The 14,911-nt window shown below is 34.8% G+C and overlaps 1 protein-coding gene across 1 annotated transcript; it reads left to right on the forward strand.

The window, feature by feature from the left end:
* Positions 1-12,545: 12,545 nt before the first annotated feature.
* SCG2 (secretogranin II) lies at positions 12,546-14,354 on the forward strand (the record flags this gene model as incomplete). The annotated part of the gene is made up of 1 exon (XM_081328715.1): positions 12,546-14,354. The coding sequence occupies one exon, from the start codon at positions 12,546-12,548 to the stop codon at positions 14,352-14,354; it is 1,809 nt and encodes a 602-aa protein (XP_081184841.1).
* Positions 14,355-14,911: the final 557 nt, after the last annotated feature.

Consider the following 14,911-nt stretch of genomic DNA (forward strand, 5'->3'; position numbering starts at 1 on the left):
AACCAAAATTGAGTCCAAAATTGCTAAGTGAGACATTTGTTAAGTTACATTTGTTACCCCATTTTATGACCTTCTTGCCAAAGTTGTTAACTGAATCACTGCAGTTGCTTAATTAGTAATATGGTTGTTAAGTGAATCTGGCTTCCCCATTGACTTTGCTTGTCAGAAGGTCACAAAATGGGATCACATGCCTCTGGGGCACTGCAACCATCATAAATATGAGTCAGTTGCCAAGCATCTGAATTTTACTTATGTGACCGTGGAGATACTGCAACAGTCTAAGTGTGAAAAATGGTCATAAATCACTTTTTTTAATGCTGTTGTAACTTCAAACAGTCACTAAATGAACTGTTGTAAGTTGGGGACTACCTGTACTCAGTCAATGGAGGAAAAGAAGTCTGGCAGTTTTACCAATGAAGAAACTACCCAGTGAAATGGCTGGGGTAGGATCAAGCCCTTTAAAGCTAAAAGGAGAAATGAAATGGATCAGATGGCTTGAATAGGGAATATCCAATCCAGGAGGAGGTATCAGGTAAGTAGAAAAAAGTGGAAAACTCAATAAGCCTAGGTGTTCATAGAAAGGACTAACAATGGGCATTATGATTCATGATATGAATATATATTTGTATCTGAGGTTGGAATGCAAGTACAAAAGGTCAGATGTACATCAAGATATCAGGACACCTGTTTTGACATTTTCACACCATCATGATTTATATTGGACATCTATAATTACAAGAGACCTTTGCAGATTCAGCTATTGTTTGGGGAGCTTTTGCAAGGGAGGAGAAAAAAGGTTTATTTAAGTAGGTGCTTACCGTTGAATAGTATGGCATCATTTTAAGATGGATCTCTAGTTTTTCAATAAGCTACCTCTACAGACCGTAAGAAGGTTAATCATGGTGAGTTCAGTAAATTGCATGATAATTGGCAATCCAGTGCTACACTTTTTTTAAAAAGTAATTTGACAAAGAGTTGGAAAGATTAATACTTAGTATCTCAAGGCTTCTTGAATCTAGGAAAATGTTTGTGCTAAAACAGTAGCTTCATTAGTTTTTGGTTTCCCTTAGTGGATATAGGAACTTATGAAATTATTGTATTATTCAATTCATATACTTTTATTGATAATTATTTGATGTTATTACTATTCATGGAGCAGCAAACAAAACATATCTACAGATAAAATTCCTGTGATTTCATCAGATCCTCAGATGGTTATATTCAAACCAATCCAGGATGTTTTTAGCATTCAACTTTCATGCCATTTATCTGTATAAAAGTGATATTTCTTAATTGTCACTATCACCATATACCTCAACCAACATAGATTTTCCCCTAGGCCTCTTTCCTCAGTCAGTCAACCAGTTTTTCAATCAAATGTGTAGTTTTGCCATCCTCAATTATCCTCAAAATATGATGAGCTCCTCACCTTAGGATAACCACAGAAAATTATTCTTCTGTGTTATTCTTATTTCTAGTATAAATGTGTTCTTCAAGTATCTTACAGGTAAAATGACAAAAGCACAAATACTTCTCTACAATATATAAATGCAGGGAATTTACCGAAAAGGTGCACCATTGTATTCAGCAGTTGATTGCACCTGTTCTAAGTCTTCTCAAATAAAAAGTGAAGAAATATTGAGATTCCACCATCTGTTTTTATGCTACCTACTTTAGTGAGACTTCTTACCTTCTCAATAGAGCCCCACTACTTACTGTATGTTTACCAGGCTTTCTCCATACAATCTGGTGCTATGCCAAGAATGTCTTTGCTTCTGTGAAGATCAAATGGGTATAAATCAAGCAGAAGCAAGGATGTGGACCCTACCAAAACTGACTCCAATTCTCCATGACTTGATTGGTTGCTTTGCAAGGCTATAAATCAGATTGATTTGTGGTATCTGACAGAAGTGCAGTGGGCAGGCTTGAAACACGACTACCTGTCATTCTGTCACTGCAAGGTTTGATAAATATCATAGCACTGAAGATTACGAATCAATGAAGTTTTCTCTAAAGAAACAAGAAATAAACAAAAACTTGCTAGCAAAAGAAATGTCTTATATTAATCTGAATTATCTTGTGCATTTAAAAGTATTTTAACAAATAAAATGCATTCTTAACACTTCATTTCAGATTACTGATTTTGAAGTTATTTGCAAGTATTCACTTTTGCGCAGAATCACCACTCATATTCAGATTAAGTATTATAACTAGTCTCAATAAAATAAACAGATGAATGAGAAATTTAAAAAGACAGCACATTATTTCTGCCAACCAAGACTATTGAGCATGACCTAATCCATTTTATATTTTCTCAAGGCCTCTTGTCAGATCCAATCCCCCATGTTAGTGTTGATTCCTGTATTTCATCTTCCAAATTACTATGCACATAGAATTTTTGTTATTTTTCTGATATGTATTCATTTAATTTACTGTCTGTTTAGATGTATCTGCCAATTGGCTGTGTATCAGTCTGGAGCAATTGAGCCATTTTTCCCAGTCTTTAACTGGGAAAGCAATTCACAGCTAAGCAACAAAATCCCCATGGAAGAATAGTAAGGATTTCTTTTGTAGTTTCTTCCAAAGCTTTATCTCTGTTTTTTAAATATAGTCATTTCTCTGAGCAGCTTTGTCTTAAATTGGAATGCAGTAAAGTTGCTTTATTTATAATTAGAAGAATTAAATGTTTTAAAGGAATCCATAAACCTCCATTGACTAATATAACAAGGATGCCAATATGGCAGCAGATGGGTGTGCAGAACTAGATTTCATTTCTTGTCATTATCTCTTTTCTTGCTCGTCAAGTGCTATCCTCACCATTGTAGAATGATTCCCTTTATATAGCCCCAGTTGATTTGTGGAGGTCAAATACAGTCAGAAAAGCCAAAAATTTTAATAGCTACAGCTCTTTAAAATCATTCTCTGTAGCTATTCACAAGTACTTCTCAAATGTCCCATAAGATTTTAAAAGTGATTCAATGGCAAATTAAATATGTGAACATATGTGCACCTATTTATAGTTATATAATTATATATGTCAACCTAACATTATAAGGGATTTTCTTTTCCACTCTGACGTACAAAAAATAAATGTTATTTCGTTATGAAGAAATGACAGCACAAATTCATCCCTCCATCCATTCACATTTACTGCCTTACTTTATTCCCTACAGTCTCTCTACAGTATGACTCAGACTTTCTCATTACCTTTTTTTCACACACACACAGATATCACACAGGGAGACTCAAAGCCTACTGTCTGACTCAAAGCTGCCACCGAAATCCCAATTCCTTGTTCCAGTAAGAAGACTTCTGCAATTTTTTGGAAGATATATAAAAATAGCTTTGTATTTGGGAACTTATGCTGCTTTCATATTGAAATAGCTGACTTAGTGCATCGAATACCTTATGCCAGGGGTGTCAAACTCAATTTCATTGAGGGCCGCATCAGCATTGCAGTTGCCCTCAGGGGGCCGGGTGGGTATGGTCTGGGTGGGCGTGGCCTACTGGGTGGGTGTGGCTAGAGTGCGTATAGCCTACTGGGTGGGTGTGGCCAGCTCTACATCGTTCGCATCAAGGGTGCCTATGGAGGCCTGGGATAGATCTGAGGGTCTCTGGCAGAAGGAGGGTCTCTGGGCCAGGGCCAAGGCAGCGGGGGCCGTTCCCTCACTGTTTCCAAGATGGCTTCGCGGGCCGCATGAAACCACTTCGTGGGCCGGATCTGGCCCCCGGGCCTTGTGTTTGACATGTCTGCCTTATGCAGTAGATCTCTTTTTATATACTGAAAATATTAATGTTTGGGATGTAATGCTTCTTTTACTCAGGCCATCAATTGGCAATTGCGACTGACAATGTGCAACTGACCATTTTAAAAATCTTTTTTTAAAGAAGAGAGACGGATCATACCTCAGAAATATACCAGTAACACAAATGACTTATTTTTTAAAAGTCAATGTGGACTATTTTCCCTGGGCACACCCTGGATATGTTAGAGTTTAGTTTTGATAATTTCCTACCAGTATGGGTTTTGAATTTTCATTGTTTTTATTATTCTTCATACTTAAAAAAAATAACAATATGTACCATTTTTAACTTCATGCAAATTATTTTGAACACTGTTCTGAAAAGTGCAAATGCATCTATGCTGGATCAAACGTATGCATTGTATGATGGTTAATTATTGCTTAAACTTTTGTAAAATATGTCAGGCTAACATAACATTGCCCCAGATAACTGGGGAGGGAAAGAAAGTATTGACCATGGGGAAGTGGCTGAGAAGAGAACATGTTGGCTGTTTATTCAGGGTTTTCTCAACCATGGAATCAGTTCCAAAATATTAAATAAATAATTAAACAAAATTAATAGTTTCCTCTCGTCAGTGTCTACTGACCAGAACCAACCATCACAACAAGAATGAGTAACTCATAGTTCCACTCCAGATTCCATTTTGAAGAGGAAATGGAAGAGCATTCATGACAATACAGCAGCAAAACAGCTTATTTTTATTTTGTTATTTTAGAAAAAAAAGTAATACTGGACAAAATACATCTATTGTCATTTTAGAATCTCAACCCCATCTAAGAAATCTACAAATTTATTTATTTATTTATTTTATTATATTTGTATACCACCCTTCTCCCGAAGGACTCAGGGCGGTGAACAGGGCACATATAAAAATACAGAGTACAAAAATTAAAAAAGAATTAAATAGGAGCCCAAGCTAAAACAATAGAATAATATAAAAATCCGCAATAAAAACCCCAACACATCCCCCATCAGGCCAGGCCGGCTTGTTCAAATAGATAGGTCTTCAGACCGCATCGGAAGGAGCGAAGGTCAGGTGCCATCCGGAGCTCAACTGGCAGCTGATTCCATAAAGCCAGGGCGCCCACAGAGAAGGCCCTCCCCCTGGGGGCCACCAGCCGACATTCTCTGACCGGTGGCACCCTGAGGAGGCCCTCTCTGTGGGAATAATGGATCTCAAGTGTCTGTCCTACTCACACCATGTAATCTCCACCTCACAGGATCACATCCTTGGCAGCAGAAAAAATAACTTTAAAAGATTGTCTCTGCTACCAAAAAAGAGGACTTGCTACTATACCATAGCTATGTAATATTAAAGCAAAGCAATATCCATGATCAGATTCCTTTCACCCATGCACAGTTGCTACCATGCGCTTTTATGAGAAATACAAAAGGCAGTATTGTTGGCTCCCATTGTGGCATCTTATTGCTGTCCCTTCCAGATATTTCCTTGAAAATATGTTTTTCTTACTGCTCTATTTTTATTTTGTTCATGCGGGATCCCTTCACAGTCAATATGAAAACCAGCTATTTAAATCTAAAATTCATAGCAATCATGATTATAAGAATATATACAAACAGAAAACATGTAGTTTGTTCAGAATTAGTATCATACAAAGAAATTGTTTTGTGTATTAGTTGAATTCTAAAGAAAAATAATCTGAAGTTAATTCCATATGGGATGACTATCAAATTGAATAGAAGTTGTGTACCTTTCTGGGTAACAAGTTTGGTTGTCAAATTTCTCTTACGTTGGGAAGTTTTTTCCTAATATTCAATCAGAATCTGCCTCCTGGTAACTTAAATACACAGTATGTTCTGCACTTAGGAATGAGAGAAAACTATCTTCACTTTCTTCTTTATAAACCATATTTAGATGATCACTGTTCATCTAAAGCATGGATTGACAGCTGGTACTTCTAGATGTTTCAGACAAAAGGTTAATCACAATTATAGATGAAAATTTAGTAAAACAAATTAGAGATTTAAATTGTGCACATATAAAGAGGATATATAATGTTTTAATTGAATTGGATTCGGAAACGGAATTAGTTAAAGATTGTATGATAAAGTGGGCACAAAATATCCAGGAACCAATTCCGTTGGATACTTGGGAGGTAATTTGGGTTAGAAATGTTAAATTTACTCAGGCTCAAAATTTAAGAGAAAATTTTTATAAAATGTTTTATAGATGGCATCTGGATCCCAAAAAGTTGTCTAACATGTATCCTAACTTACAGTCTAAATGCTGGAGATGTGGTAGTTTAGAAGCCACCTATTTTCATATGTGGTGGACTTGCAGAAATATAAAAGCTTTTTGGGTTAAAATTTGGTGGAACATTCAAAAGATTTTTAAGAGAAAGATAAAGTTCTCTCCGCAATTGTTTTTATTGGGCATTGTTGTAGATCAGGGGTGTCAAACTCAATTTCATTGAGGGCCGCATCAGCATTGCGGTTGCCCTCAGGGGGCCGGGTGGGCGTGGCCTACTGGGTGGGCGTGGCCTACTGGGTGGGCGTGGCCAGTTCTACTTCGTTCACATCAAGGGTGCCTATGGGGCCTGGGCAGGAGTGGGACAGATCTGAGGGTCTCTGGCAGGAGGAGGGTCTCTGGGCCAGGGCCAAGGCAGTGGGGGCCGTTCCCTCCCTGTTTCCAGGATGGCTTCGCGGGCCGCATGAAACCACTTTGCGGGCCGGATCTGGCCCCCGGTCCTTGTGTTTGACATGTCTGTTGTAGATTGTGATGTTAAAGAAACCAATTTGATGTTGAATTTGATGACAGCAGCACGGTTACTGGTGGGACAATACTGGAAAAAGGATAGTTTGCCTACCATAGAAGAATGGGTGTTTAAAGTATCGAATCTTGCAGAAATGTCTAAGATTTCTGCTTATTTGAAGGATCATTCACAAGAAAGATATATTTCAGTTTGGAGGAGATGGATAGATTATATTCAGAATAAATATGGGACTAAAAAGTTCCATTTAGCTTATGAGTAGATTTTAGAGGGATATTGTTATTAATTTTAGTGTTAGTACTTTGTATGCATCTATGTTAAAGGGGAGTTAAAGCACATTATGAATTTGGTTAATTTTATATTATGGATAATTTTTAGTTAGAATATGATTATTATATCTATAACCCTGTATTTAGCTCTGGGAAGCAGGGGGGAAGGGGGGTGGTTTGGGGTGGGTGGGTTTTGGGAATATGTATTGTAAAAACTTTTTTTGTAAAACTCTTTAATAAAAAAAAAGTTAATAAACTTGGCCCTGGGTTCACTAAGAAGCAAAAGGTTGCTAGTTTGATTATCCAAGATAGTATTCCAATGATGTGTTATGGTGGCAAATCCCTATGATGAATAACTACTGGAAAATAAAAGACAGATTCCTGAATGTGAGGTATTCGTGCAAGATTATATTTACGTTTGGCTTTTTCCGCATAAACCTCCCCCAATAAAAATAGAGCTGCTACAGATAGAAGCTTAAAATTTATACTTTGTTGCAATGATATTAGCAGACATATCATTATAATTACATAGTGAAAACTTATTAGGTTCATTTTTTTCATTATGTGTGTATGTCTCTGTGTGTTTGATTATAATTTCATTAGAGACTTTAAGAGCAACTCCTCCAAAACAAATGTTAAACATACATACATGTCTAGACAAATGAATGTAATAGAAAGCAGCAGTAGTAATCAAATCCCTCTCTTGCATTTGTTTTTCCTGAAGTCTTGAGATTCACCAGCTAGAACCCACTGCAAAGGATAGATTTATAATTTTGAAAAATCTAGTAATTTGTATTCAGTACTAAATGTGATCATATATCACTATTCTGTCACCATTTTTCCTGATTATTCTCAAGCTTTCATACTTTCAGCTGCATCATTGGAAACCTACAGAGTGCAAGTAGATGTCCTTCTACTACAGCGATTTCTAAATATATGGAAATCTGGAATTCTTGCCAGTTTCCTGTAAATCCCTCTCTGCTCTCAGAAGTCAAGATCAACACTACTTCCTGCAGGTTCATGTCAAGGAATAGGCAACAGGGAAATATATAAACTGCTGAACAGATTGATCATTTTTAAAAGGTTTTTCAGGGACTGCCTAACTGCAAAGAAGAATGCAGTTTTCCCTAGAGGAAGACAGGTGGCGTAATCATACAAAGGAAATCTCTTCCTTCCTCCCTTCAAGTAATGAAGCCAAACGACGCTTTTTCTGTAATATTCCTTCTCAAAAGGAAAGTCTTTTTGTTTTTTCCCCCAACCGGTTGGGGTGACGTCAGTCTGTCAGTAAGAGTCAGGTGATATACACTATAAGCGGAGGGAGCTCTCCTGGTGCTGAAAACAGTCCGTAAACTCAGAGCGAATGGATATAGTCAATATCATGCTTTAGGTTGCTTCAGACACAGGTAAGAATAGAGGTTTTCTTTTTTACTCGACAAATGAAATGGAAGAGTCAATGTATATTTTCTCTGTAGGCAGCTTTCTAAGAAAGAATAAGCTAGAAGCAGCAAATTACCTACTCAGAAAACATATGAAATGGAAACCTGATGCACTTTGCTTACCAATGCAGAAATAGGATTGTATGTAGATGTTAAATATATCGTTCGTACCTTGTGATTTAACCATATATATCAAAAATAACAAGAAACTAGGTGAATGAGAGTGTTGATAATTATACCTGAGAGCTATTAAAAACCCTTATACAGCAAACAATATTTCAGGATTTTTAGTAGTTTAGTTCAGAAATGAAGCATAAAGCTTCATTTTTTTAGTCAGTGTTAGTGCATCTAAATCTCAGAAATAAGTCACTATATTTTAAAACATAATGCTGCTAACACTTTGTTCTTCCACGTAATATGGAATTTCTAATATTCTAATCTGGATAAAAGTAAAGTTTATAAATGTATGGATAATTGTATGTCTTTATGGATAAAATAAGTACATTGGATATCTGCATAATTCCTATTGAATATTCAGGAAAGAGTATATTCTATTGAATATATTAAGAGCTAAAAGCTTCACTCCACTGACTATATTAAGAGTTTTATCATTCTATTCAAGGATATTATTTACTTCTATATAGAAGTAAACTAAAGGGTTTTCTAATAAGCAGTTATTTGGAGATACTGGAGTTGCATTTGGAATTCATTGTGCTTTCACATGTAGTAAAGTATAAAATAATGCAGTTACTGTGGGGGAGAGTGGAAAGTCTCTAAATATTTTCTTTTTATATTTATCCAATTAAATTAAAAGATGGCCCTTTTAGCATAAAATATACCAACTGAAGCATAGAATAAGATTTTAAAAAACTATTTTAATTCTGTAAAATTTTGATGCATTTTGCTCATTGTTCATGTCTGGAACTTACCATTATTTTACCTTGAAATAAATCTTCATTACTAAGCACTCAGTTGTAATTCGTGGTACACGATAAAAACAAGAATTTTGTTTGAAATATATATAAATAATCTAAAACAACTAGCAGTCAGTTCAACAATTTTAAAATGGTGGTATTAACTTGCTAATATTCCAGTCAACTATAGTGAAATCCAGATAACTTCACTAAAATCACTAGGAGTTAAGTTTATAAATTAAGTCCTACTGATTTATCTTTATTGAACTAGCATTAAAATTGGATTCCATACAATAATCCACATTTTGTTTGTTTTTATCTGCTACTCATTTATATTTCTTCCACAGGCTTTCATTGGTCATTAGAAGCTATTTGACTAAAGCCATTCAAGCACTTGGGCTGCAATATTTATTGTAAAGTAAGAAAAAAAAATGCTCTTTCAAGGACCTTGTCAAAGAAAGAATTCCTTTTCCTATTTTGAAATGATATTGAATAGAGCCTTGAGAATTAACAGATTATTAACTAGTATATTTATTAATCTAAATTCTTATTTGGAGCATTGTTGGAGAAAAATAAAGCAATTCTGTTGTAATATTTTAATTAGCTCAATATGTAAATTATGTCATACTGTGCTGCAAATCAACTCTACTATTGCTTGGATGGCATAATAAGCCTTATGTGGTATGTGTGTGTTTACTCACAAGAGCGTAAGATAAACTAGCATTACTGAATTGTTTTCCTGTACCTCATGAACCACTACTATATCAACAGGATATTTTAAAGTGTAAAAGGGAGGAGGAAAAATGAATGGACTAGAAAAAAAGTTGAACTAGGCAGATACTATTTTACGTCCCTTCTGGATTTAATTTTTCTCTCATCTGGATATTGCAATCTCTCTCTTAAAAATATTTTTTTTAAAAGGCAATCATGTATATATATTGTCTGTATATAAAAGAAGAGGAAAAATTCCATTTCTAAAAAAACAACAACAGTTTTAATATAATATTCAATTCACTATTTTGCTTACTACTTTCTCCCACAGATGATACAGCCAAATGTTATAGAGCTAACATTTACATCTCTGAAGAAATAAATATCTCTGATCAATCATTTTATAATTAGAATGGTTAAATCCCATATGGGCTGTACTATTCTTTTTATAAAGAGGATTTTTAAAAATAATTCCCCCATTAACATAAATATGAAATGCTTATTTACAAATGAGAATGGCCACAGTCTTGCAAATGGTTTACTCGCCAGAAGGTTTTAGTGTTCTATTCAGTATTGCCCTGTCTTCCTTCCATTTAAGGCTTCCTTAAATGCATTTTAGACAAAAATATTTTTTTTATTAAAAGCATATATGTGATGAAATATTAGGCAAGCACATTTAGCCTCTCAGACTGACTGATATTTGCTAATCTTTCTTTGCAAAATGTTCTTCTTGAAATAGTAAATGTTAAAGGTAAAACAATAAAATATATTGCAAAAATTAAAAATAAATTATCTCAGAAGTCTATTTTTTTATTTTTATTAAGGTCTGGTTATTTTTTCTTTGAGGTTCTGTTTTCTGAATGCAAGGTTTTGGAATCAGTAAATCAATAGATCATTTACTCATTACTCATTCTGTTAAACTGTAGATAGGAAAACCTATGTTTGTCAATATTTGATATAATATCTTATGGACTTATTTATCTTTTGATTAAGCATTTATCTTGTTTTCTTTATGCACTAGATAAATCTGGCTGCAATTTCAGGCACATCTAAACATTACAAAAACATAATCCATGCTAGCAATTAAAATCTGTATTCTTTGTCAAGGGAAAAAGCTGACTTGACTATCAAGATTGCTTTAATTTTGCACTTGGGAGTATGTTATAAATATTTGGTGATAGAGACAGAGATTTATTTTCCATAAAATATTTATTCCCATTTGTTATATATATTGTGTTTATTTACTAACACTACTTATCTACTGCTCCAATTATATAACTTTAACTTATTAATAAGTCTGAGCTTATTATTTTATTATTTGCAGAATTTGGTCATAACGAAGCACTGTGTTGCACAAGGGAGTTAGTAATTATCAACAGAACCCAGTTATTTTTTTCTGCTTTATTACTGCATTATCATTAAATTTATTCTTTTATCCTATGTCAGGTTGCTACAATTTGAGATCATAACAATAGACTCATTTTTATTGATTGATGGCAACCATTTTGGATTAGTGGGCACATTTGGAATTTTAAGAATTTACTATGAATATTCCCACAAAATGGCTGCTAGAAGTGCTGGGTTCTTCATTTAAAAGTAAACAAATGCTCTGGAATCAGTTAGAAATAACAAGTTTATCAGAATCTTGCCATTTCCTTCAGGTCCCCCAAACACAAGAAGAGTTTATTATACTGACTTAGTTTGTCCCTTTTCTAGGATAGTAAGTACACTTTCAGACAAAACACTGGAAGGTAACCACTCATCAAATTTATGGAGCCCATTGGGGCCCAGAAAAATTCATGAAACTAAAAATAATGATGGTGGCTAATCCTGAATTTTGCAAAATACCAGCTTCCTTTTTTCAACTAAAAATAAAAAAGGTAAAAAATCAGGTGGTTCAGAAAATCTGGCAAGCGTTAAGGCAAATGTTCACAGATAACTTAATGGACCCTGAACCATTTTTGGTAACTAGTTCTAGATTTTGAAAATGCTTTGTCCAAAATTTGGAAGTATTAAGTTCATAAAAATACATAATATAAGGAATTTAAGGGTCGGTCTAGGAAATCAATATTATTGTTTAAGAAATAATAGCTGTCCCACATAAAGTATAATTTAAAATTTAGAGATAGGCTTCATGATTATTTATTGAAGTATCTAAGGGAACAATAAGGAAAACAAAACAATTTGTAGACGAAGAAGTCGCAGAGCCTGCGGGGGGGGGGAATTAAAAGAGGGATTAGCCTACAATCCCTACATAGCCACAAGCAGACTAAGTCCAAGCCCCCTTGAATTCTGTGATCCTTATCTAACTCCAAGCAGGCAGTAACCACTAGTTGAGAATATTTGTGTGCATAGGCTTTTTAGCAATAAATCAGTTTAATTGGACCTTCATGTGTGGACCTGGTCTTTCACACCTGACACTAAATTACAAGGAGCAACTTCTATGCAAACAGTTAGTTATAACTATTTGTATAGATTATGGTTAGTTCAGTTTCATTTTTATGATATCTGAACATAACTAAGTAAATAAATAACATTCAACTTGAAGTAACTTATAAGTTACTTTTTAGTCTAAAGCTGTTATTGTTGTCTATACTTGACCATAGAAGATATTTAAACTGTACCTGTCTGTGTTAATTTTCTTTTTCTTTTTCTTTATTTTAAGGAAACATTTCAAATATGGCTGATAAAATCTCCTGGCTTGGAATACTTTTGCCTCTTGTCCAAGTTTTTGTGCTCTTCTCTTACGCCAATTCTGCTTCATTTCAAAGTTTTCAAAACCAACAGAATGATCCAGACTATCTAATGAAAAATCTGCAGAGGCTTCCAAGCCCAGATATGATCAAAGCTCTGGAATACATAGAAAGTCTTAGAAAACAAACCAGCAATATTGAAACCAGTCCAGATTATAGTTCCTATCAAATTTCTCCATTTGTTCTACAGTCAAAAGAAAGCAAAAACCAACACTATTTACCTGACAACCTAAGGGAGTCCTTCCCAGAAGATGATTCCCAGTGGGTTAAGACAATGTTGGAAACCATAAGACAAAGAGAGAAAGAATCAAAAGTTCTCTCAAAAGAAAATAAACTTAATCCCCTGAATTCAGACAATATCTTTCTGGATGGAACAATGGATGATTATGATGAGCGTACTTGGCCTGCTACAACACGTAACAAATTTAAGATTCCACATACATACTTTGAAGAAAATTCAAGGGATAATCCTTATAAAAGAACAAATGAAATAGTGGAAGAACAGTACACACCCCAAAGTCTTGCAACTTTAGAATCTGTATTTCAGGAGCTAGGGAAAATGATGGCACCTCATAATCTAAACAAAGAAAGGCTTAATGAGGAACAAAAGCTATATGCTGACGAGGAAGATGATGCTTTTAAAGGAAATAACATTGCTTATGAAGATGTGGTTGGAGGAGAAGATTGGAACCCAATAGAGGAAAAAATGGAAAGTCAAACTCAAGAAGAAATAAGAGACAGTAAAGAAGAAATTGAGAAAAATGAAGAGATCAATGATGAAATAAAGAGAGCAGGTACCCTGGAAGATGACATGAAAAAAGATAATAAAAATCAAGTCCTTGAAGATGTCTCACAGTTGATGGATTATTATTTGAAAAAAATGATGAATAGACCAGGAGGTGATATGTTAGGGATCAACCAAAATGAAGACAAAAGAGCAGCCAAATATTTTGAAAAACAGCTTGATCCTCAAGCAGTTTATCAGTTGATAGAAATCTCAAGAAATTTACAGATCCCACCTGAGGATTTAATAGAAATGTTGAAATCTGGAGATAAACATCAGAATGAAAAGGAACAAGAACCTGAACTGATTGAAGATGTTGATGAAATCCCTGAGATTAATTTAGAAAACTCAGACTTATTCAAAAATAAGATGAACTCCTTACATGGTTATCAAAAGCAAAGATTTAATGTTCTGCCAGATAATTTGCCAGAAGACCTGAATGTTGAAGACATTATCAATCTTTTAGAGATGGAAAATGTTGGTAATCAAAAACCTCCTTATCCTGGACATCAAATAAATGAAGAAAATGGATTTCCAAAATGGTACCTGCCTGCAAGATCTGATCAAAATATACTTTCGAAAGTGGCTTGGCTTAACCGTTTAGAAAGACAAATGAAACAAGAATCACTGAATGGAAAAGAAGAAGAGCTGTCAGACTACTTAGCCAAGATGTTGACAAAGTATCCTGAAGTTATCAATACAGGTCTGAAGAAAGAAATTCCACTTGCAGTTTCATCTGAACGTGACCATCTAGACCAAATAGGAAGTCATGAACCAGATCCATTCACTTTATTCGGCAAAAGGCTGCCAATGGCTAAAGAGAATGATGACACCCAGAACAGACCATATATGGATGAAGAGATGCTAGCAAAAGTTCTGGAATATCTAAACCAGGATAAGTCTGAAAAGGGGAAAGAACATATTACCAAAAGGGCAATGGAAAACATGTAGTGGTTTAAATATTATGTCTCCTCATTGGATTAAATTCTACCCCAGTTCAGTTGTGATTTACTTTTCTTTAAGAAATTTGAGGCATGTTCAGGCATTATACTTAGCTGCTTTTTGCCCACAAGAACTCTGGCAGCCCCTTTTTCATGAGTAATATTACTTGTATGAAAGAGGAGCTCATGGACCTCAGCTATAGCTGCTCCTGTAGTCTCTGCATGTGATTTTGAGCATCAGCAATTGCAGGAACTTCCACAGGTGATTTCTGTGAGCTCCCAGCAAGTGCTCTATATTGCTTGTGAAAATGATTGTGCCCAGATGACTCCTTCAGGTGCAAAAGTAGTTTGGTTTTGTGTCTCAATTGGTCACTGTGATGGATGATTTGGCACTGAACAGTCTGTATAAACTCCTATGAACTGTTCTGTGGTTTGTGAGTATCTTTAAATGTTTGAAATCTTGATCAAATAACAAATTGCTTCAATTTTTTTAAGAAACAATTTATGAAATAAAATTAAAACTGTCAAATAGTAAATCTTGGGATATCTTGATCAAAGCCAATTGGC

This window comes from Vipera berus (assembly GCF_964194415.1).
Source record: "Vipera berus genome assembly, chromosome: 5".
Lineage (NCBI taxonomy): Eukaryota > Metazoa > Chordata > Lepidosauria > Squamata > Viperidae > Vipera > Vipera berus.